This window comes from Saimiri boliviensis, chromosome 16, assembly GCF_048565385.1.
Source record: "Saimiri boliviensis isolate mSaiBol1 chromosome 16, mSaiBol1.pri, whole genome shotgun sequence".
Classification (NCBI taxonomy): Eukaryota; Metazoa; Chordata; class Mammalia; order Primates; family Cebidae; genus Saimiri; species Saimiri boliviensis.
In genome coordinates, this window is record NC_133464.1 from 408683 (window position 1) to 433777 (window position 25095).

The window sequence follows — 25095 nt, forward strand, 5'->3', positions numbered from 1 at the left end:
AGGAGCAGTCGGCGTCACGCACAACAGCAGGAAGGAGCAGTCGGTGTCACACACAACAGCAGGAAGGAGCAGTCGGTGTCACACAGCGGCAGGAAGTAGCAGTTGGCGTCACACACAACAGCAGGAAGGAGCAGTCGGCGTCACACAACAGCAGGAAGGAGCAGTCGGCGTCACGCAGCGGCAGGAAGGAGCAGCTGGCGTCACACAACGGCAGGAAGAAGCAGTCGGCGTCACACGCACAGAGCCTAAAGCCGCTCTCTGCTGGGTTAGCCCAGTCGTTCCCAAGAACGTGCTGTGAGCATTGCGTCCTCATTTCCCTCCCTCCGTGTAAGGAGGTGGGATGTCATCTGTCTCAGCCTGCAGCACTCTGCGCCTGTGTGGCCGACCTCTCCCCAAAGTCCCTGTCCACGCAGACAGTCCTGGCTCGGGGAGGTGCTGCCTCAGGGTTCTGGGTCTAACCCCAGCCCCTGCTGCTGCGGTTGAGGTTGGGCAGAACCCGCTGGCCTACGTGGAGCGCTGGCCTCGTTTCTGTGGAGTAACCCCCGCATTCTTTGCAGGGTTCATTTGCATGCCCATCTGGTGGGGAAGGGGCCGTGGCCGAAACAGGAAGAAACTGCGGGCGTGGCCTGTTTCTGTGCCGCTGCCTCCTTCACCCGGAGGTGCCACAGCCTGAGCTCCTGCTCTGAAGAGCTGCTTATGCATTAGGTTATATAGCTGTGTCTGTAGGAAAAGTTCTTTTGTTCAAGAATTCATGAGTGGCTGGAATATGTAGGCAGAAATGTCAATGTGGTGGTTATTTCTGGGAAGTGGAATTATGGGAGGGTTTTTGTTCATTTGTGTTTTTTGCAATTAGAAGTTACAAGTCAAGGAACAGATGGATCTTGCAGAGCCGAGCAAGGAGAGCTGGGTCTCCTAGGCCGACTCAGCCATCACCAGGGACCCTCCCTCGGCAGTCCTTCGCTCTTTCAGGGGGAAGCCTGTCTCGTCCCCTGTGCACGCAGAGGGTGTTTGTCAAAGACAGGAAGGTTTCTTTCTATTCATACTGCAAGATGTAAATCACCCCGAAAATAGTACGTTTGTGTAGTAGAAATGACTAAACCAAAAAATATCTCCACAGCTCCAGAGTTTTTTAAGAGACGAGAAGTTCTTTGGGGTTAGAAACTGAAAGGGCAGGAGGAAGGTGGTGGTTTGGGAGACAACTGTTCATTCTCTCAGATGCTTTCAGTAAAAACCAAGTTGTTGATTAGGAAACACTGACCTTGATATTAAGAGATTTAGAGTAGTCACATTTCCCTGGGAACATTTATTTTCGCTCTGTCTCAAGTTAGAGCTTAAAAAAAACCCTACTTGGGTTGGGCGTGGAGGTTCACGCCTGTAATCCCAGCACTTTGGGAGGCCGACTCTGGTAGATCATGAGATCAAGAGATCAAGACCAGCCTGACCAACATGGTGAAACCCCGTCTCGACTAAAAATACAAAAATTAGCCGGGTGTGGTGGCGTGTGTATAGTCCCAGCTACTCTGGAGGCTGAGGCAGGAGAATCGCTTGAACCCAGGAAGCGGAGGTTGCAGTGAGCCAAGATCACACCATTGCACTCCAGCCTGGTGACAGCAAGACTCCGTCTCAAAAAACAAAAAAAATGAAAAAACTTGCTTGATGCCCCTGGAGACTCCATGAAGCCCAGAACATCCCAGAGCTGCTGGAGTAAGGAACCCGTCCTCAGCCCAGGGCATCCCAGGTGGGGGATCTGTTTTCTCAGTCCTGGAATGCTGGTCCCAAATGTGCCAGCAGGTCAGAGCCCTTGGTCTTGTCTGTGTGACCCACAAGCCCGGCCCCGTGTCTGTGTCCTTCCGTGTCATGCTGACTCAGGAGCCCGCCTGTGTCAGAATGTAGGGAGTTCTCTCAGCTTCACAGGAACTCAGCCAGTGGAGAGCATGAGCTTGCTGTTACTCTGAGTGCTGAGCCCCTACTGCACATGGCCCAGGCTAGGCAGGGGCTCATCTGCCGCCTGTGCCTGGAGGAGCCTCCTGGCCCTGCGGTGTGGCTGGACCACTGCAGGGAGACTCAAGGGCTGCACTAAGGGTCCCATGAGAAGCAAAGGCCAGGACCCCCCACCTCCCTCCTCTCCTCCTACCCGGCGGCCTCCCACTCCTCAGCTGCTGCCCCTTTCTCCTGCCCTGGCTCCTTCCTGGTGAGCCCCTTTTCCTGCCAGGCTTCACTGAGGATTTGGGGTTTGAAATGTCTCAGTTGCTGCAGGGGACCCAGTATCTGTCTGCCTTTTCCTGAGAGTCACTGCTTCAGACCCAGCCGATTTTCATTTGTTTGTAAGGATTGTTCTTTTTTGGGGGCTATGTGGTGGGAAAGAGGAAAGAGCCTTCTGTGCAGGAGAGGAAGAGCCAAGGCCACAGCATTCCGGTGCTGCACGCAGTGGCGTGTGGCGTGTACCGTGCTTGCTGGCTACAGAGCCTGTGAGCCCAGGCCCAGCTCCTGGGAGCCCGAACAGATGGGGAGACTGAGGCTCAGGAGGTGAGGTGGCTCAGCACGGCCACTGCAGCTGTGAGTCTCACCCTAGCCCCCTGCTTTCCTCACTGAGTCTTTGGGTTCAGTTTGAAGACTCACAGCTTTATTTGCCAACATTTCAAAATAAACAACCCCACCCATCTTTAGCATTTCAAAATAAACAACCCCACCCATCTTGAACCACAGGAGGCCCTGCAACCCAGTGTGTATGGGGCTTCCTCTGAGATCTGCAGTGCTGGGTGGTAGGTTGGCTGTGTGCTGACCATGGACCCCACCCTCTAGCCTCTGACCTCTGGGAGCCTGGGCTGTGTGGTCCTGCAGTGCTGGGTGGCAGGTGGGCTGTGTGGCCCCGCACTGACTGAGTGCTTCCAATGGGTGTGTTTTTCCTCCTGCCCTTTGTGGAGATGGAGCATACTCCCTGGCGGAGTTGCCTCTTCTCTGTGGGGCACCTCTGAGGATGAGTCAGGCAGTGACTCAGGAGCTATAGAGCTCAGCCCAGAGGCTGGCGTGGGAACCCTAGGGCTGCTTTGCAGACCCGTGTGGGGTTTTGTTCCTCCTCGCGCAGCAGTCTCTACCCTCTGCCTCAAGGCTGGGGCAGCCCTGGCAGCTCACAGCTGCCCCCAGGTTTTGGGAAATGGACCCTGAGCTTGCAGCAGAGCACAGGGCTGGGAGACCAGGTTTATTTTCTCATGATCATGCGGTGGAAGCAGCCACAGGCGGGATGGGGCAGTGCCAGCCTCACGCAGATGCTGGGAAGTGACTCGGAGGAGAAGGCGGGGTTTCCCTGCGGTCCGGCTGAGCCTTCTCTCCTGGCTCTAGGAGGAGGAGGAATTCAGTTGAGTTGGTTTCCCCTTGTCAGAGCTGCTACTGAAAGGTCAACTCTGCTTTCTGCAGGAGGATTTTTCTTTTTTCCCCATGAAAGTTCACTGGATTCTGTGATCCAGAAATGCCTGAGGGGAAGGAGGCTCTGCCAGGGTTTCTGCTGCAGAGGGAGAGGCTACCGTGAGCCTTCATTTCCTCAGGCCGCACGGCAGGCTTTCAGGCAAGTCCGGTTCTCCCAGGCCACACTTGCTCTTGACTTGGAAGGAGGGTTCCGGAGCCCTCCGGCGGCGAGTGGGGGCCGCCTGGGCCAGACATTCATCCCGCATCTGGCTGCTGCTGACCTCGGCCTGAGACAAAGCCAGCCTGTCCGAGAGATACCCTGAGGTTAAGCTGCCAATGAGAAGGGGGGCGCCTGGTGACTGTGGCCCCTTTGAGTCCATCAGAAAGAAGAGATTGTCCAGCACAGGCCACTGAGCAGGATGGGGGATGGGGGATGCCCTAGCGTTCAGCCAGTTTCATTTTTCTTTTGGAATATGCATTAAGCTCTGCTGCCCAGGGAGGAGAAAGTGCAAACCTTCCTGCTGATGAAAGAAGATGGTCGGTTCCCCCGAGACCCACGGACAGTGAGGGACTGTCCGTAGGCCTGGACTGTGCCCCTGGGAGTGTTGGTGCTGCGTGGAGGGAACCGACCCTCTGTCTCCAACTCTGTCCTCGGGCTGAGCATGGAGTCCCCGAGACACCATAGGGGGAAAGCCGCCATCCTTGGGCTGAGCACGGGGTCCCCGTGATAACATGGGGGGAAAGCTGAGTCTGGGATCCCTGTGATAACAAGGGAGAAAGCTGAGCATGGGGTCCCTGTAAAAACGGGAAAAGCTGCCATCCTCAGTCTGAGCATGGAGTCCCCGTGATAACGTGGGAGAGCTGAGCACGGGGTCCCATGATAACATGGGAAAGCTGCCATCCTCAGGCTGAGCGTGGGGTTCCCACAACACCCTGGGGGAAAAGCTGCCATCCTTAGACTCCACGTGGCCTCCAGTGATGATGCTGTGGCCACTTCCTGCTGGGCTCTCGCTGTGGGTTCTGGGTGGGGCTGGGAGGACGTGGGGTGTGGGCCATTCTGCCCACAAGGTGACGTGGTTGAGGTGGATGTGGCTGGCCTCACAGCCTCTGCTCCCGCAGGTCCTGAGTGTCTATCTGCTGGAGCTCATTTCGGAATTGACCAGTCACGTGTCCGTACTCACCCACTGGTGACAGTTAACAAGTGGTGTTTGTTTTAAGTTCAGAAAAGATACCCCTTAAATGTCGTAAAATAATCTGTCTTTTAAATTGCAACATACATTCAGAAGTTCCCATCATCCTGAGCATGAGAAGATGGGCATTCTAATAGAAAACAGGCCCAGGGCATTTCAAGAGAAAATGAGATTTAAAACTGCTTATAAAAAGGTGGACATTCCACCTCACCAATGAGTCAAACATTTCAAATTTAAGCAGCTTTTTGCCACCATTTTAGCAAACTTTAAACATATTTACAAGACGGAGTACGCTGGGGGTGGATGTCGATCCAGGCTTCTGGAGGGTTCCTTGGTTTTATGTTCTGAAGGCCTTAGGAGGAGTTGATTCCACGGGGACGGTCTGCCGGCTGTGCAGATCTCCATTCCCAGTGCGCCCATCCGTGTGGCTCCCACCGCACAGCGTGGGGACGGTGAGGGAGCCACGGGCTGCTGTCCACACACACGCCTGTCGTCTGCTCCCCGTGTCTTACCTGCTCTTTGGGAAGTGGCCATGGCCTGATGTGAAAGGAAGAAACAGACTGTGCCACAGGGAACATAACCTCACTTTAATTTAAAAAAATGTACCCATATTTCCACTTCGTGTCTTCTCTACAACATACATATATACTATTTTCAATGCATTTGTAGTATGATGAATTGTAAGATGGATATACGTACGTTTATATTATACTGTCTGTAATATTTATAGATTTTATTCCATTTTATATCTTTAGAGAAAAAACTCCAGGAGGATGTTTCCTAGAATGTTAATTCCAGATTTCGCTGTCCGAGTTTTTTATGTATTTAACATTTTGTTTCTTTAAGAATAGCTTTATTGAGGTATAATTCAAATACCATACAATTCACCCATTTTAAAATGTGCAATTCAGTGGTTTTTAGTAGATTTGCAGAGTTGTGCAATCATCACCACAGTCAATTTTAGAACATTTTTATCTCCCTAAATGGGCACCCACGCCCTGTAATCCTCCCGTTTCCCGCCCGCAGCCTGTCTTGGCGCGGAATCCGCGGTTCCTTGTTCCGTCGCTGCCTGCGCCTCTCCTGGGCATGTTGTGTCAGTGGAAGCGCCTGGCCCGTGGCATCTGTGTGTGGCCTGTCGGTTGGCTCCATGTTGTGGAACTCATGGTCAGGGTGTCCTTTCCAGGGCTGAGCACCGTTCTGCTTTGTAGAGGCCGTGTTACCCTGCTCCTTCCTCAGCCAAAGCCACCTGCCTTGTTTCCCCATTGTGGCTGTCATGACTGAGGCTGTGAGCACGTGTCCACGTCTTATGGACGTGTGCTGGGATGTCTCTTGAGTGTGCACACCTGTGGCAACTTGGTGTTGACCATGGAGGAACCACCAGGCTGTTTTCCATGGCGGCTCTGGCCACTCTACCTTCCCACAGGTTGTGTGTTTGGATTCGTGTTTCTACCTCCAAACCCTTGTTGCTGTCTCTCTGATCACAGACTGAGATGGCGTTGCCACCGCACACGCAGATGCCTCTGGTGACGGCTGAATCCCAGCGCTGCTGCAAAGCACCAGGGCCCTCTGGAGAGAAGGCAGGCGCCTCACTTTATGACAAGGAGTTCGCTTGAGGATCATGTTGAACTCAGTGGCCAGTATAGATTTCAAGCTCCTGTTTCATAACCCAACACTCTTAAAAAGCCGTTTTCTCAGGTGGGCCTGGGCACGGCTCTGGGTTTTTAGAAAGTTTTCTAGGCAATCGTAGTTTGCAGGTCTAAGAGAAAAACTCACAGAGACCTAAACAGCCAAAGTGCCATGCATCGAAGCAGCATCCCAGCCTGGGCGGCTGGTGGAGGAGGGAGAGCCTAGTTGGGCTTTGGTGTGGCTGCTTCTGTGGCAGTCCCTAGATATGTGTGCCACCGGAGAAGTGAAAAAACTCCGAGTACTTTTAAGTGAGTAATTTCTGTGTGAGGTCTTTGGAAAAAGAAAAGTGTCCGTGCGCAGTGCCCAGGCTCTGTCTGCCCTCTGTGGAGGTGGCAGGCCTGGTTGGGGTCTCCCTGAGGGCGCAGCCTCCTCTTCACAGGGAGCCTCAGAGAAGGTGGGGCCTCTGCCTCCCTTTCAAGCTGCTGGACTTGAGCTGACCACTGACCACACCAGCTCCCTCAAATGGACATCGTGTTTTGGCTCGAGGTCTGGCATGGCCCACCAGGATTTTCTGCAAAACAGGAGATGGTCTCTGTGTGTTCCGTCCACTCTGGAGGCCACAGGTCACGGGCTGTTGAGCACCCGAGGAACTGAATTCTGTGGTGGGAATCCAGGCTCGGGAGAGGTGGTTGGGCAGGTGTGCAGATGATATGAGCTGTGAGCTTCTCACCCAAGGAATCCGCTGTTCCTGCTGGACGTGTGGATGGTGTGATGGCCTGGCCCTGGCCAGTTGTGCTGTCTCCATGGGGCTCGAGGCATCCCTGGGGCCTTTGGGGATGTCATTCTGCTGCTCCATTTGCAGGTACAAATCCACAGTTCTAGGAGCTGACCGATGCCCCCAGCCCTCACTCGTATCGTCACACCACCTGAGTGCACAGGCAGGGGCTTCACTGGGCTAGTTCTGACCTCTGTGCTAAAATGAATGAACAAGACAGGAAAGTGAAGAAAACACACACCCAGGAAGTGACCTGGGGATTCCCGCCTCCACCAACCTCCAGGACTCCAGCCTCCCAGGGCCTCAGCCAGGCCCTGCCCTCTTCAACACGTTGGGAACACCCGCATCTATGCAGCATGTGCTACGATGATAGCTCTTCACCCTTCAGCCGGTAGGCTGGGCCTGCACCCCAGGGAGGCCATTGTGCTGGGTCCCTCATGCTGATGCCCTGGCCAGCAGTGCCCCTTCCAGGTCTGGGGTGGGTTGTGGTGGTTTTAGGGGTTTTAGCATGTGTGTTCATTCTCACATAAAATGTGAGGACATGCTTCCACTCTCCTCCTTGAGCTTTCTGGGGGTTTTACATTCTTCCAGGAGTTTCTTCGGGGCTCCCTGGCGATGGCATCATGGCCTTGGGCTTCAGGCTGGCTCTGTGCACAGTCATTGTGGAGAGAGGTTTCCTTCCTGTGGGGGCCTCCACTGTCCCTGGAATCGCCTTTCTATTCCTTAAATAGAAAGCTTTATTTAAATAAATAAAGCTTAAATTCCTTAAATAAATTCCTTAATAAAAATTCCTTAAATAAATCATCAGTCTAAAAAGCTGAAGGGACCCTCTATTCCAGCACAAAGACAGGCTCCATCTTTCCTTAAAATCCTGCAGAGCCTTCATTAAAATGAGCGCAAGGCCTGTAGCGCTGTGGCCTCTCCAGGCCTCACTGCCCTGGGACGCTGCCTCCTCTCAGTGGCCTCCCCAGCGGCCTCCTGGTCTGAATCTCACTGCACAGGCAGCCCTGCCCCCTGCTCCTCTCCATGTGGACCTGGCATCCAGAGTTCAGCCGCTCCCCTCTTGTGCCCATCTGGCTTGTGGGAATGAAGCTGGGTCACGGCGGAGGCTCAGGGATCCATAGATAAGTCCGGCCGGATGTCCTGCCTGGTTTCCTGAAAGACTTGAGGTGACTTGCAGGAAACAAAGTAATAACTTGTTTACTGTAAATTTAAAAAGCTGTATGAAGTGAGGAGAAAAACATTAAAACAGGACATTGGAACCACCAGATAAAACACCACCAGAGATGCAGGCCCAAACGCTTATCCATCCTGCCCTCAAGCCGGGTCTGGCTCCAGAGTTCTCAGCTGCAAATGTGGAAAATGGAAATGTGATTTCTATTTCCAGACTGGGCACCTGGGACAGTTCCGAGAGGTTTCTGGTGGTGCTGACGCCGTCCATGGAAATTGAGTTGCTTAAAATTCGTAAATAAGCCAGAAATCCATTCAATAAAAAGAAAGAAAAATAGCAGAAAGAAGAAGCTACAAGAAAACATACAAACTCCATAAAATTTGATGGTGATGTTCCCCTTCTTCAGGAGGGGGGACCCATGTTTCCCGAGGACCACAGCTCCTCTTATCAAGTGGCAGCCTGATAGAGGGGCCCAGTGCCCTGCCCCTGCCTTCGTTCTGTGATTCAGGAACGAGGCTTCTAAAGCCATTGCTGGAGGAATTCCTGGGCAGAGGCTGGAAGAGCAGCACCTTGCTCTCCAGGGTAGCTTGACAGGGCTTGGGCAGCAGGGCTGAGCGTGGCGTCGCTGGGGGCTGCTGGCTCGGGGGTGTTCAGTTGCTCTCCCAAAGGCTCTGCTCAGGTGGCTTCTATTACTGTGACTCTGCTTGGCAGCGAGGGACTCAGTGGGGAACTGAGGGCAGAGGCTACTGGCTAGGCACCTAGGAGTTTCTGGGCGCCTGGGAGGGTCCCGTAACATTTCTGGTGGTGCTGATCACTTGGCCTCAGTGGCTCTAAAGTTGTTCTGGAATGTAGAGAAGAGACTGTTTCGTCATCGTAAAAAACCCCGAATATTTTGTGGATTATTGTTGTTAACGCATGTCCTGTGAAGTAGCTCGTCACCTGAGGCCTTGTGAATACTAAATTCTGGTGTCCCTTTCTGGGCTTGAAGGTTGGTGGTGGTTTTTCCTGCCACCAGTTTTTGTTTGTTTGTTTAAATTTGAATTAACTTTATTTACCCTACAGTCAACAACTTCTCTGCATTGAATTTTAAAGTAACAAAGTAAAATAAAATCCCCCAAATGACAAGGTATCAGAAATCCAGACTTCGTTACACTCTGTTTGTGAAAATGTTCAGCCATTTTATTGCTCTGTAAAAGAACCATCATCTGGGTCAAAATTAAATTCTATAAATCAAAGAATATTCTACACCTTGGAAAAGAAAATCAGCAGTAACATTCTCACTGAACATTGTAAATTACATTTTTCTTCATAAAAGGTACATACTATTCTGCACTTTTCCACCAAAAGCAGTGGTGTGTTATGCTTGTTATATTAAAAAAAGTTATATCCTGTGGCAGGAAAAACCCTTTTCTCTTTCACTTTTACTAAACAACTGGAGAAAATGTGGGGATGCTGTTTGCAGAGCGCCAGGCTACTCCACGGAAGCCACTGGGCGCTGCCTGGGGGAGTGTGCGCCTGGCCAAGATCCCACAGCTGTGACTTTACACAGGGTGGAGGCGGGAGCACAAGCCCTGCTCCTTGTTACAAAAGCAGTGCTCTGTTCGGGGCACATCCTTCGAGGTGGGGGCATATCCTTCAAGGCGGGAGCACAAGCCCTGCTCCTTGTTAAAAAAGCAGTGCTCTGTGCGGGGCACATCCTTCGTGCCTTTGTGTACGTGTGCACTCAAGTGCCCTGGGGCACACACATGAACATGCATGCATGCTTGTGGGCATACACGCACACACCCACAAACATGCCTGTGAGCACACACCATGGGCACACGCACACACACGAACATGCATACATGCCTGTGGGTACACATCCGTGGGCACACACATGCATACACCCACAAACATGCTTGTGAGCACATGCCCACAGGCACACATGCACACACCCACAAACATGCCTGTGAGCACACACATGAACACACCCACGGGCACACATGCCTGTGGGCACACACCCGTGGGCATACACGCAGGCACATCCACGCACATGTACCTGTGGACACAGACATCCACACATGCACACACCCACAACTGTACAGGCACACACATGCACACAGCCACAAACGTGTCTGGGGGCACACACACCCATGGGTACACACCTGCACACACCCACACACATACCTGGGGACACACCCATGGGCACACACACACGAACCCACATGCCTGTGGGCACACACACTCATGAGCACACATGCACACACATGCTGGGGGCACACCCATGGGCACACACATGCACACCCACACGTTCCTGGGGACACACGAACCCATGGGCACATGCATACATGAACACATGCCTGTGGGCGCACACACCCACGGGCACACACCTATACACACGTGCCTCGGGCGCGCACCCAGGGGGCACACCCACACGTCGGCACACATGCACACAAAACATGCCTGTGGGCTCACACACCCAGGGGCATACACATGCACACACTCCCACTTTCTTACCCTCTGGAGTTTCTTTTCCCTGAAGTTTCAGAGGGTTTTTCTGAAGATTCCATGTTGGTGGTCCCAGTGTTTTCAAGGTTTTCAGTGACAGAACAGTCAGGAGTGGTGAGAGGATGCGTCCCACGCGAGGAACGGGCTGCAGAGCTGGGCTTAGCACAGGGCGTTTCTCCCTGGGGGTCCCTGACATCAGATCTCGGCGGTGCCTAACGCAGACCCCACAGACGTAGGAAAATCAGAGGATGGCTCCCCTGCATCAGTGGCCAGCATGAGAATGTGTGTGAAGGAAACATGTCTCCGTTAACCAGGATTCTGTCATGGTGGAAGTCGGTGGAAGGCCGTGGCATTCTGCTTTTGTGGAAAGATCAAGTGATGTTTCTTTTGTGTTTAATGGATACTTCTGTTTCCAAAATGTTCAAAACAAGGTAGGCATTTTAGGCATCCCTTGGAAGTTTGTGTTTTCATGACAAAAAATGGTTTTCTAAGTAAACTTTACCCAGTCTCTGACCCAGTTATAAAAATTATGAAATTGGCAAAATGCAGATGAAATGCCTGTCATCAAGGCTGCTACAGAGGGAGGGGTGGGGCCTGGACTCCGGGACTTGCAGGCCCCATCTTCCTGACGCCTGTGTTCTATCTCCTGCTTTAATTTGAATTTCCTCTAGGGCGAATGACGTGGAGCATTTTTAATACGTTGTTGGCCCTCTGTCTTTGGTGATCTGTGCGTTCAAATCTTCTGCCCATTTTTAAACTGAATTATCTGTCATCATTTATTGAGTCATAAGAGTTCTTTGTATATTCTGGGTACAAGTCCTTTATCAGGTAACTGACTTGCTAATATTTTTCCCTAGTTTGCTTTTCACTTTTTATTTTTTTAATTTTTAAAAATTTTAATTATTTCTTGAGACTGAGTTCTGCTCTTGTCACCCAGGCTGGAGTGCAGTGGCATTAACTTGGCTCACTGCAGCCTCCTCCTCCCAGGTTCAAGTGATTCTCCTGTCTCAGTCTCCTGAGTCGCTGGGATTACAGGTGCCCACCACCACGCCTGGCTAATTTTTTTATTGTTAGTAGAGACAAGGTTTTGCCATGTTGGCCAGGCTGGTTTCGAGCTCCTGACCTTAGGTGATCTGCCCATCTCAGCCTCCCAGAGTGCTGGGATTACAGGCTTGAGCCACAGCACTGGCCCTTTTGACTTTTTAAATAATGCTTTTAATGCAAAAAAGTTTTTGAATGTTTTTAATTTTGATGAAGTCTGATTTTCCATTTATTTTTCTTTTGGCACTTGTGCATTTGGTGACAGATCTAAGGCATTTTTACCTAACCCTAGGGTGGAGGTTCATTCCTGTTTTCTTCTCAGAGGCTGTTAGCTGTAGCCCTTCCACATGGTCATGGGGTCTGAGCTCATTCCTGCACGTGGTTGGAGGTTGGGGTGGGGCCTGCACCACTGGTCGCTGTGTCGACGCCTGTGTGGTTGGGGTGGGGCCTGCGCCACTGGTGGCTGTGTGGATGCCTGTGTGGTTGGGGTGGGGCCTGCACCACTGGTGGCTGTGTGGATGCCTGTGTGGTTGGGGTGGGACCTGCACCACTGGTCGCTGTGTCGACGCCTGTGTGGTTGGGGTGGGGCCTGCGCCACTGGTGGCTGTGTGGACGCCCACCTGGCCCACCACCATTGACCTTCCTTCACTTTCTATCAGAATGGTTTTCCTTGAATAATTTACAACTTTCCTACTTTGGACCTTAGCATAAATGTGTGTGAAAGTGGGCTTGTGTTAGGTTCTGAGTTGATGGTAGCCATGCATGCGCTATGGTAATTGCCCACAGGTCCAGTGTGGTGAGGAACCCAACCCCACCTGTGCCGGCCCAGGACAACAGAGGTTTGTTGAATGGCAAAGCCCACTGGCCTCTGCCTCTTAATTGGGGTTGCAGTTTAAGTCTCCGTCTCTGGGGTGGCTGTATCTCCGGGTGACTCATGCATGGGCAGCCGCAGCCGTGCACTCTCTAAGCATGGTCAGCAGTGGGGCCCTCCCTCCGCCCAGGAGCGAGGACAGCAGTGTAGTCAGGACTTTGTACTGGATCTCTGGAGAAGGGAAGCGGTGTAAGGCACTGGAGTGCTGTGTTCTACGTTTAGTGCATGAAGTGAGCCACCAGCTGCTCCACACCAGGGACCTTCAAAACATCACAGTGGCCCTGAGGGGGGCCTGGACTTGAGCACATGCCAAGGATGTCGTTCCAGTCATGGCCATGGTCTCTGTGGAGGTCTCTTGAGTTTCCTGCACTGCCAGGCAGCCCAGTTACAGAAGTTCATCTGTGCAGCATGGAGGCTCGAGGTGGAGGCTGGGGAGCAGCTGTGAGGCCCTTCACGCCTCAGGGAGCTGCAGGTTCATGTCTCACGCATGCCACGCAGTGCAGGGCATTGTCATGGCATGTTTAAGCTTTAAGACCACACGTGCCACATGTGTGCCCCTGAGGGTGAGGCGCAAGCGTGGCCTGTGCTCTAACAGGCCCTTTTCTCTGTCTCCCTAGCCCCTTTTATGGAGAAGACTTTTACTGTGAAATTCCTCGGAGCTTTCGTCACCTGTCCTTCTACATTTTCGATAGAGATGTTTTCCGGAGGGATTCCATCATAGGTAGGTGATGAATGGGCATCTACTTCCCTTTTCCAGCCCTGTTCTGTGCCGGGGGGAGTATTAGCATTTCAGTCCAGATCCTGCCTGGATGGTGCTGAAAGGTTGCTGCAGCTCTCAGGGTCCCAGCAGCCCTGGGGTCCCGGCAGCCCTCGGGTCCCGGCAGCCCTCGGGGTCACAGCAGCCCTTGGGGTCACAGCAATCCTGGGGACCCAGCAGCCCTTGGGGTCACGGCAGCCCTGGGAGTCCCGGCAGCCCTGGGGTCACGGCAGCCCTGGGGGTCCCGGCAGCCCTCGGGGCCCCGGCAGCACTTGGGGTCCTGGCAGCCCTGAGGTCACGGCAACCCTGGGGTCCCAGCAGCCCTCGGGGTCACGGCAACCCTGGGGTCCCAGCAGTCCTCGGGGTCACGGCAGCCCTGGGTGTCCCTCCTGATCTGCTCTCAGGATCTGGCCGGGCGCTGTGGTCTCTGCTAGAGCATCACACCAGGCTCAGGTCAGTGAGCACATGACGTGCCAGGCAAGGCTTCTGTGGCTCCTAAAGACGAGGGCACAGTATCCCTGATGCTCCCCAGAAGACTTCCCAGGGCTTTTCCCCAGGGCATCGGTAAGGGGACCTTTGCATGGACGTGGGGCCGTCTGTCCTCACCACATCCCACTGTCCCTGTTCCAACTTTAGGCCCCCTGGTGTGGCCACAGGAAGGGCGAGTGGGCATGTGGCCTCAGTTTAATCCCCCTGGTGTGGCAACAGGAAGGGCAAGTGGGGGCATTTGGCCTCAGTTTAATCCCCATGGTGTGGCCACAGGAAGGGCGAGTGGGCATGTGGCCTCAGTTTAATCCCCATGGTGTGGCCACAGGAAGGGCGAGTGGGCATGTGGCCTCAGTTTAATCCCCATGGTGTGGCCACAGGAAGGGCGAGTGGGGGCATGTGGCCTCAGTTTAATCCCCATGGTGTGGCCACAGGAAGGGCGAGTGGGCATGTGGCCTCAGTTTAATCCCCATGGTGTGGCAACAGGAAGGGCAAGTGGGCATGTGGCCTCAGTTTAATCCCCATGGTGTGGCCACAGGAAGGGTGAGTGGGCATGTGGCCTCAGTTTAATCCCCATGGTGTGGCCACAGGAAGGGCAAGTGGGCATGTGGCCTCAGTTTAATCCCCATGGTGTGGCCACAGGAAGGGCAAGTGGGCATGTGGCCTCAGTTTAATCCCCATGGTGTGGCCACAGGAAGGGCGAGTGGGGGCATGTGGCCTCAGTTTAATCCCCATGGTGTGGCCACAGGAAGGGCGAGTGGGCATGTGGCCTCAGTTTAATCCCCATGGTGTGGCCACAGGAAGGGCGAGTGGGCATGTGGCCTCAGTTTAATCCCCATGGTGTGGCCACAGGAAGGGCGAGTGGGCATGTGGCCTCAGTTTAATCCCCATGGTGTGGCCACAGGAAGGGCGAGTGGGGGCATGTGGCCTCAGTTTAATCCCCATGATGTGGCCACAGGAAGGGCGAGTGGGCATGTGGCCTCAGTTTAATCCCCATGGTGTGGCCACAGGAAGGGCGAGTGGGCATGTGGCCTCAGTTTAATCCCCATGGTGTGGCCACAGGAAGGGCAAGTGGGCATGTGGCCTCAGTTTAATCCCCATGGTGTGGCCACAGGAAGGGCGAGTGGGCATGTGGCTTCAGTTTCCCCGGTTTTCAGGGCAATACTGTTACTTCCGGGAGATGGTGTGTTTGGAACAGGGGTCGGCTGCTCTTGGGGCAAGCTCATAGGGAGCTCCATGACCTCACAGGGTCACAGGGAAGTGGCATTCTGTAAGTGATGGGGCCTCTCGGCAGAGTGGACTTCAGGTCACTCGGGGAGTCCTTCATTCCTACATGCAGCTGGAGGACCTGCTAGGAGCAGAGCTCATGCAGCAGGTGTGGGAAGCTGGGGCATCAGGCTCATTCCCACTGTGATCCCAGGAGAGCCCGAAAGGGGAGGAGGGTGCCTGCTCACGCCCAGGATGGGTGGCCCGGGAACCAGCGTGCATTGGCTGCCACGGCCTGAACCCAGACCCCAGGTGGTGCAAGCTCCTTGTTTCCACGGCTGCCAGAATGCTGAGAGGGACAGAGCAGGAGGAGGTGTCCCCCAGGGGACCCCAGCTCAGCCCTAGGCAGCCTGAGGGCCCCGGGGTGCAGGAGGCCAGCGAGGCGACAAGGGTACTGTGCAGGGCCAGGGGACACCCATCTGATGCTCGCTGCTCACACTGGCTCCTCATGCCCTGTCACAGCCACTGTGCCCCACACTGGCTGCCCCTTTTCTCACTGCTCGTCTATGTCTGTCAGCTGTGGGCTTTCTTCATCGTCTGTGGCCCTCCGTTTGTGATCTGGTCTGTTCCCAGTGCTTGGCACACAGAAGCATGAGAGGCACAGCCAAAGGTTCCTCCAAGGGGAGCCCGCATGTCCTAAAACCCACCCTGTCCCCACTGGGCAGCTGGCAGCTGGTGCGTGCCCGCAGGACGTTGTGAGAGAGAGGGTGTGAGTGATACTGCCCAGTAGGTGCTGAGCTGATGCCGGTGTGCATGCCGCCGTGTCCCGGGCTCGACCACAGTCCCCAGCAGAGACAAGGAGAGAGATGCCAGCCTGACCGGTCTTGCCCAGTGCCTGGCGTTGAGATGGCCTGGCTGGGTGGTGGCTGTGGACCTGGAGGCCCTTGGGGCTGGGCAGGCCCTCATGTCCATTGACAAGGCCCGTGGAGTGCTATGGCCCTCACTGTTGCAGGGATCGAGACCTGGACGTTTCTGGCACAATTACTCACTGTGCCCAGATGATGATTCTTAGAAACCACTGTGCTTTTCATAGAAGTCTCCAGAGTTTGTTTAGAAGATACATGGGGCCACATGGATCTCAGATAATTCACATTCCACTTCATTTTGAGCAGGACCACCATGCCGGGTGCTTCTGCAGCGGACACCCTGGCCCTGAAATGCAATTGCAGGAGGTGTTTGCACTCCTGAGTATAGTGAGCACCTGGCCCCGTTCAGGGTCTTGCTGAGCTGGGCCTCGTGCAGCTTCGTTGGTGAGATGGTCTTGAGGGTCCAGCGTCATCCCCACACTCTGCTGCTCAGCATCTGCCTGGGAGGCCCTTAGGCCTGTAGCTTTGTGTCACATTTGAGCTCTTTGGGTGCTGGGGAAGGGCTCCTTCATCTCCCTCTGCCCGGGGCGTTGGCTCCAGGGCTGGTGGCTGGCAGCTCTCCCTCCTGCCTTTGAGCACAGCTGCTCTGCACCCCCCTCCTCAGCCACCTTCCCCTCCATCTGCACATCCTGCCACGCCCACCTCAGGACTCATTGCAGGAGGTGGCCTCAGACTCCGTGGCGAGGCTGGGCTGCTCTCCATGGCCTCAGACCCCACAGCGTGGCTGGGCTGCCCTCTGTGGCCTACCTCCCCTTTCCTGCTCACTGGTCGTGGTACTTTTTTTTTTTGAGACGGAGTTTTGCTCTTGGTACCCAGGTTGGAGTGCAATGGCACGATCTTGGCTCACCACAACCTCCGCCTCCTGGGTTCAGGCAATTCTCCTGCCTCAGCCTCCTGAGTAGCTGGGATTACAGGCACGCGCCACCATGCCCAGCTAATTTTTTGTATTTTTAGTAGAGACGGGGTTTCACTATGTTGACTGGGATGGTCTTGATCTCTTGACCTCGTGATCCATACGCCTCGGCCTCCCAAAGTGCTGGGATTACAGGCTTGAGCCACCGCGCCCGGCCTGGTCGTGGTACTTTTGCCTGTTGTACTGCATCCACTGGACAGAGCGTCTTGGAGCCCGTGGTCCTGCAGAGCAGGCCTATGTCTCACTCCTGAGTTCTCAGCATTCGCCAGGTATTCCCAGAAGAAAGGTGGTGTGGAACCCAGATCCTTCAACAGATACTAATGGTGTGTCTGACGGGACTCAGCCTGTGCTGGGTGCCACACGTGAATCGAGGTGAAACGAGGTGTGAATGTGCCATGTCAGCCCTCATCACTGGCTCTGTTTATACACGAGAATCAACAGGGACTTGATTCATTCTCCAAGGTGTATAACAATGAGACATTTTTTGAGTGGCAGCCCTAAGGAAAAAGAAATTTAAAATTTTTTGCACATTTTAATAAGAGAAACTGTAACCAAATAAGATGTTTATTAATCATTCTGTTGGTGTTTGCTGGTGGTTCTTGGAGGCTTTCCAATGATGGAGCCTAGACTTAGATGTTTCACTGTGGCTTTTACAGCCACGAAAACGGGGGGCTGTCTGGCTCTCCAGTAATGATTTATCATTATGACTGGTAATTATGTTGTTACCAGGAATGAAACACCAGGCTCTGGGGAATGCATTTCTGGGTGAAAGTGCACAGTTGCCACTGGCTTCCAGGCTGCACGGTTCTGCTGGTTCTCTTGTTCACAGCAGCCGCCCATGCCCTGAGGAAACCCCTCCGCTGGCGACTTTTCCTCGGGGCAGCCACAGCTGTGCTCAGGGTTTGCTCAGCTTGTAACTACAAGCTCGGGTGCAGGAGTGAGGGGAGCACTGACAGGTGCCAGAATGAAGTGGGGGCACATGCCTGTGGGGTTGGGGCGTGGGTTGGGGTCAGGAGCACGTCTTCAGCCTGGAAGGAAGGTGGGTAGCGACTGAAACCAAGAAAGCCAGCTGAAGCCATGCCGGGATTCAGCATCCCGGCGAGTGAGACTTGGGGAAGCAAAGCCCTGACCTCAGCCCTCCCCACCCGACACCGGCTGTAGTCAGGTCTCCACCACTGTGGGTCAGAAACGTCCCAGGGTGCAGCAGGAGTGGAAGGAAGAACTGTCCAGTGTAAGCAGGCATCGGGCAGCGTGACCATTGGCCTCTTCTGTCCCCGGGTCCTGTGACCCACAGAGTGCTGCTGTCAGTGAAGCTGAGCTCCAGCTGTAGCACCGTGGCCTGCAGGACACGCGGGGCGCAGGTGCCTTCAGGTTTCCAGGTGCAGGGAGGTGGCCTCTGCCTGGACTCTGCTGCTGGTGCTCCTGCATGGTTTCTTCTCATTGGCTGGAGCTGCACCCACGGAGTGGGGACTAGAAACTCTGGCTCCCAGCAGCTCGGGTGTGTGAAACAGGGAAGCAAGCCAGGGCCTGCTCAGTCCTGTCAGTGAGGAACGCCAAGGTCTCCTACTCCCATCCTGGTGCCTCCCTCCTCTTCTTGCTAGGCCTCCACCTTCCTCTGTGCCCCAGCTCAGGTAACACTGCATCCCCCTTCGTTTGCCCCTCCAGCCCCTAGAGACTCTGAGGTTTTCCATTGGGGTGGGGTGCAGTGAGACCTCCATTCGTTGCGTATAAATCAGGTGGTCTACCGTTGACATGTGGTAAATTCACCTGTTGAGGTGTAGCCTCACCAGTGTACACAGCTGTGTAGACAGCACCACAGCTAAGGTGCATTCCCACAGCCCAGAATGCTCCTTTGGGCCCCTTGAGGGTGGATTTCTACCCTGACCGACAGCGCCTGGCAGCCACAGCTGTGGAGCCTGTTTGCACAGTTTTGCCTTGTCCAGGAGGCTACATGAGTCAATCCTTGGAGGGGCCACGCTCTGCCACTGCGCTGGTCCTACGCTGTGCAGCTGTAAGCCAGGTTGCCTCTCCTACTGCCTGTGGGTTTCCATCATACAGATTCACCTCAGTGGCCTCATCACTCACTAGATGGTGTCTGATCCTCAGCAATTATGAACAAAGCTGCCATAAACATTCTCGGATAGGTCTTGGTGTAGACACCTGTTTCTGCTTCTTACTCTGGGATGAATACCTGGGAGTGAGGTTGCTGGGCCCACTGTACGGCGTGTTTACTCTGACTGCAAACTACCCAACCGTGTTCCCAGGTGGCCGCCCCACTCCGCCCACTCTGCGTTCTAGGCACAAGGTGTTTCGCATCCTGCCCAGCCCTTAGGTTTGCGAGTTTTTATTCTCTGGTTAATGTTTACACTCCCATAGGTGTGCACTGTCTCACTGTGGTTTTATTGCATATCTGTGAGGAGTGACATTGAGAACCTTTTCATGGGCTCATTGACTGCTCTATCCCTTCTTTGGTAAATTGTTCAAATCTTTGCCCTTTTAATTGGGTTGTCTTCTTGTTACTGAGTTTGTAAAGTTCTCTGTATATTCTTGATACATGTGCATCACAAGTGTGTTTTGCAAATATTTTCTTCCAGTCTGTGGCTTGTATTTCATTTTCTTACCATTCTTTGAAGAGCAGAAGTTTTTAATTTTGATGGTCTAGTTTATCATATTTTTTCTTACATGATTTGTACCTGTGTGTCGTATCTAAGAAAGTCTTGCCTGTCCCACGGTTGTGGCAGTTTTCTCCTGGAAAGCATGTGCTTTTAGCTTTTACATTTAGTTCCATAATCTATTTCAAGCTACTTTTCACTTATGGCACAAAAAAAAGGATTGGTGTTCTGTTTTTTCCATGTAGATGTCTGTTTGTTCCAGCACCCTTGGTTGAAAGACGACCCTTCCTCTGTTGGTGACTTTGGCGCATTTACAACTTAGTTGGCTGCACTGTGTGTGCTGTTTCTGTCTTCCATATTCTGTTCTGTGTGAGGTAGGAGGGGGGCCTCTGACACCGGACCAAATTGGGGACTAGCTAAGACAGGGATGGGTGGAAGCAGCTTTCCATCAGACATGCCCACCAGTGTGCCATGTCAGCTTACTATTGCCATGGCAATGTCTGGAGGTTACCACCCTTTTCCTTAGGAACAACCCAGTGACTCAGAAGTTACCACCATTTCTCCAGAAGTTTCTTCATAATCTGTCCCTTCATTGACATATCGTTAAAAGTGGGCATACATATGACTGCAGGACTGCCTGGAGCTGTCACTCTCAACTCACCGCCTCTGGGGAGCTCTGTTCTGCAGGAGTGGTTTCCAAGCTGTCACGCTGCCACCTCCATAAAACCGTTTTCTTCCACCACCAGCTCGTTCTTGAATTCTTCCTGGTGAAGCTACAGACCCTCTTGAGTCTAAGCCCCAGTTAGGAGCTCGCCTGCCTTGCATCATAGTGACCCACCTGTCCTTGTGTCCATACCACATAGTCTTGATCACTGTAGCTTCATAGCAGGTCTTGCGCTGTAGTGTGAGATCATCAAATTTGTTTTTATTTAAACTTGTTTTGCTCTTCTAGATCCTTTGAATTGCCATATACATTTTTGAATGAGCTTCTCCATTTCCAAAATAGCAGAATATTGATTGAGGTTACATTGATCTGTAGATTAATTTGGGGAGAATTGCTATCTTAACAAAATTGAGTCTTCAAATCCATGGACATGGTATATCTTTCTATGTGCTTAGGTCTTTTACATTTCTCTCGTCAGTGTTTTGTGATGTATTTTTCAGCCTACACATTTTCACATTTAAAAACATTTATTTCTCTATGTTTTATGTGTTTAGCGGCGTGGTCAAAGATTTCTTAGGTGGTCCACCAAAAGCACCAGCCACGAAAGTGTAATTCTGTGAGTTGTGCTCATTCTGTTTAATCTTCATGACCATTGCTTGTATGTACAAATGCAGTTGATATCTACATATTGACTTTGTATTCTCCGTTCTTGCTAAACACACCAATTAGGTGTATTAACTTTGCTTGTAGTTGTTTTTTTTTTTGTACAGTCTATGAATAAGGCTTTTATTTCTTTTTTTGGAATCTGTATGGCCTTTGTTTTTTGCTTCGTGGCCCTGCCTGGGATACAAGTGGGGTCAGAGCGTGGTGTGTGCATCTTGGCTGTATTCCCCGTCTCGGGTGGCTCTTGCACGGTTGTGTCCTGTGGCTGCTTTTTACTCTGGTCTCTCTGCAGCTGACCCCCTGTCTCGTGCCCTCCAGGCCACTGGCTCCTCCTTTCTGAACGGGCCTGGCCAGCACAGATGCAGCAGAAGAAAGTGACCCTATAGCCTCTCATGGTGAGAAGACCACCGCCTTTGCCCAAGTGAGAGGGGAGGCCCAGAGTGTTCAGCAAACTTTTGGTGTGACTCAAATAGATCAGGACAACCTTGTGGATTAGGTACCTCAAAGACATTTAGATAGACGCTGTGGCTTCTAGATCCAGCCTTCTCTCAGGGCAGTGTCCAGAGACACAGACATGCTTAAAATGTCTATGTGGCCTCATTGTTGAATGTGGCCAACTCTAGAAGGAGAGGTTAGGGGCTGGTGACAGTGGTGACCCCATGTCGGGAGTGAGGTGGCAAGGACAGGGATTCCTTCTCGAAGGGATTTTAAGTCCTTTTGAATGTTGTGGATTTTGTTCTCCTTCTGTGTTACTGCTTAAAAAATTAAGTGAAGTACTTCTAAAAATAAAGTCTTGTAATGATGTGAGTTACAAGATTCTTACCAACATTAAATATGTGACTTCTTTCTGTCCCGGTTGCAGCTCGTAAAAATGTGAAAACACGATGACATTGCAAGTATTTAAAACTTCAAACTGTCCAGCAGAAGGAGCTTGGGGCTGAAGCTTTCTTTGTCCCTTTCACTGAAATATGTTGCCTAACTCTGTTTTAAGAAGCTTTTGCTTTCATACGGCTTTTTTTTCCCCATGAGACTGAAAACTGATATTCACGTTGTAGGGGAAAGGGGAGGTTTCACAAGAGCCACGGAGCCGTTGTCAGAAGAGGGACGGAGCCCCCACTCAGGACCTTTGAAGTCAAGGCCACCCGCCCAGACCTGCTGGTGGGAGGCAAGGGGCACAGTGAATAAGAAGGGGCAGAGAAGTCAAGGTACCTGCCCAGGGCTGGCGGTAGGAGGGCGGGGGGTGCATCGGGCCAGGCAGGGGATAAAGAAGTCACAGGCGTCCTCCCAGGGCCAGTGGTGGGAGGATGGGGGGGCGCAGGGGACCAGATGTTAGGGCGGAGCTGAGTCCTGGCTGGCGTCCATCCTTGTGGTCTGTGCCACTGGAGGGAATCCATGTGCTGCGTCATTGAGTCTCTCTGAGCTTCCCTGGCGCTCTTCTCCCGCATGTGTCAAGGCCTGTTTTCTGTACCCGCCCCCACCCTCCGCGTTCTTGCCTTGGCTGTTGCCTGCCCTCAGTGGTTTCAGCGTCCTATGAAGCTCTAGATGGTCTGTGCATGTCTGCGTGGCAAGAGCTGTGCCAACAAGGTCACTGGCCAATCCTGCAAACCTGTGAGTGCCTGTGTGCTGTGTCCACGTCCAGGTGGTTGTGGAACTGGCTGGTCATGGCTGTGAGCAGCGGGTCCTGGAGCTGCCATTAGCTGGGAAGGCTTCTTCTGGGGCCGTCCCCAGGGCTTCTTTTCAGGGTGGGCCGTGTGAGGTGCAGCCATTACCCTGAGAGCATGAGATGAAGGTGCTGGCAGGCACCTGCAGCACTGGAGGCAAGTCGTCCTGATTCTGCGTCTGTCCTTCGGGTACTTGGAAAGCATCTTCATGCCTATGTCCACCTTCTGCACTCCTATCATGTCCTGTGGCCTTGTGTGCTCCCATCATGTGGCCGACCCTGTGCTGTCTCACAGGGTCTGGAGCTGGTGCTGAACTGGGCGCGTCTCAGGCCCACCACGTCTGCAAACAAGGGAGGGGTCTGGCGGCCAAGGCTTACGGGCTCTGAGACCCGTCAGGGAACAGAGGGATCGGGCTAAGATGTCTCAGGTGTGTGAACCTGTGGGGCAGAGGAGCTCCTGAGGGAAATTGCATCCCAGGGCTTCGCACGGTGAGGCCTCACAGAAGAAGGAGCGCTAAGAGGACGGTGGGGATGGAGCCCCCCTCCCTGCAGCCCCGGCCGGCTCATCTGTGGGATGTGCAGAGTGGGACCTGCACCTCCAGGGTTACCACTGGACGAACTGAGATAGAGCCTGTGAGAGGCTGGTAGTGGAGTGTTCCCAAATTTACTGAGGCTGGACAGAGGGACAAGCCGAAGCATGAGGCTGCCAGGTGCCAGGCTGGGTTGTTCAGAGGGGAGCCTGTGGAGGTTTTCTGAGACATGGAAATATAAAACGATCTTCCTTGGAGGAGAGAACGGGCTGGACTGCACTGTCCTGGTGTGAGGCAGGGTAGCCGGGCCAGAGGCCCAGGCCGCTCCCGGGAGCCCTGGCCATGCTTAGCATGTTCAGACCCTGCAGCAGTGGATGCTATGGTGGCACTGGGGTCTGCAGGGACCCAGAGCTTCTCGCTTTGGTGGCTGGGCCAGGATCCTTAAGCAGGGTGTTGTGTCTCTGGGGTGCAGAACAAAGACGTAAGGAGTCACTAACGTTTCCTTCCTCACTCTGCCCTCGCACGCGCTCTGCAGGAGCTCGGACATCCTGCGCACGTGACCCCCCTGGGAGTTTGCATGCATCTGTCAGCAGAGGTTCCCGTGCTGTGTGGGTGTTCACCGCGTGGGTTGCATGGTCCACGGTGCACGGGGGCCACTGGGAGGGGTGGCGTGGTGGGGCCTTGAGGGTATGCTGGATGGAAGACAGCTGAGTGGCCAGCGCCTGACAAGCCCTGTCCTGCGCGGGATGGGAGGGGGACACATTTGTCCCACCATGAGTATGGTTCTGGAATGAGGTGAATGTATAAGCAGGTAACGATGGTTACAGATGTGTATTTACACATATAAATCCATGCTAGGTAAACAGTATCATACAAATATATCCTGATAGGTATTTTTACTGAAAGTCTACCCCAAAGTACCAAGCCTGTTTAAGGTACAGGAAACTGTTTAGAGTGGACATCCCCAGACTTTGGGGCCCCACCTATGCCCCTGGGCCTGTGATGGTGCCGATTCCGGCCCACAGCAGGGCGCCTGTCCTCCTCTGTCTGGGGACAGCCAGGAATCTGCACTTCCAGGCTTTCAAGGGGTCCCAGTGGACAGCTCATGGATCACACTTTAGAGGCCTGGATTCAGTTCAGATGGGTGCACACACATGCCTGTCCACACACACTGTAATATAAATGTAGGCACATATGTTCCAAGTTGTAGTGTGTACATGTACACACACACGTGTGTCCACACACACTGTAAGCTAAATGTAAACACATTTGTGTTCCAAACTGTAGCTCGTACAGGTGTACACACATGCCTGTCCACACACATTGTAAATTAAATGTAGACACTTGTGTGTCCAAGCTGTAGCTCATACAGCTGCACACACATGCCTGTCCACACATACTGTAATATAAATGTAGACACTTGTGTCCAAGCTGTAGTTAGTTCATACAGCTGCCCACACCCATGCCTGTCCACACACACTGTAAACTAAATGTAGGCACTTCTGTGTTCCAAGCTGTAGCTCGTACAGCTGCACACACACATGCCTGTCCACACACACTGTAAGCTAAATGTAGACGTGTGTTCCAAGCTGTAGCTCATATAGGTGCACAGACATGCCTGTCCACACACTCTGTAAGATAAATGTAGACACATGTGTGTTCTAAGTTGTATCTCATACAGCTGCACACACATGCCTGTCCACACACTCTGTAAGATAAATGTAGATACATGTGTTCTAGGCTGTAGCTCTCATGGGTGCACACACGTGTCCACGCACTCTATAAGCTAAATGTAGACACGTGTTCCAAGCTATAGCTCGTACAGGTGCACACACATGCCTGTCCACACATACTGTAAGCTAAATGTAGACACACGTGTGTTCCAAGCTGTAGCTCATACAGCTGCACACACATGTGCCTGTCCACACACACTGTTAGCAAAATGTAGGCACACGTGTGCTCCAAGCTGTAGCTCATAGTCTCTCTTATGATGTGATGCCACTGCCTTGATGGCGTGTGAGACATGAGATGTTCATTTGTGAGAATGGGGTTCTTCCGCACCCAGCCAGCTCTGATGTGCCTCTCACCATGAGAACTGGCCATGGACCACGGTGA

At 53.1% G+C, this 25095-nt stretch overlaps 1 protein-coding gene across 5 annotated transcripts in view; it reads left to right on the forward strand.

The window, feature by feature from the left end:
- The window catches only part of RASA3 (RAS p21 protein activator 3), a 137129-nt gene that overhangs the window by 52826 nt on the left and 59208 nt on the right, over positions 1 to 25095 (forward strand). For all 5 annotated transcript variants that reach the window (XM_074387374.1, XM_074387377.1, XM_074387376.1 and 2 more), the window contains exon 3: positions 13181 to 13284. In XM_074387374.1, coding sequence (XP_074243475.1) covers positions 13181 to 13284 — 104 coding nt within the window. The remainder of the gene's footprint in view (positions 1 to 13180; positions 13285 to 25095) is intronic.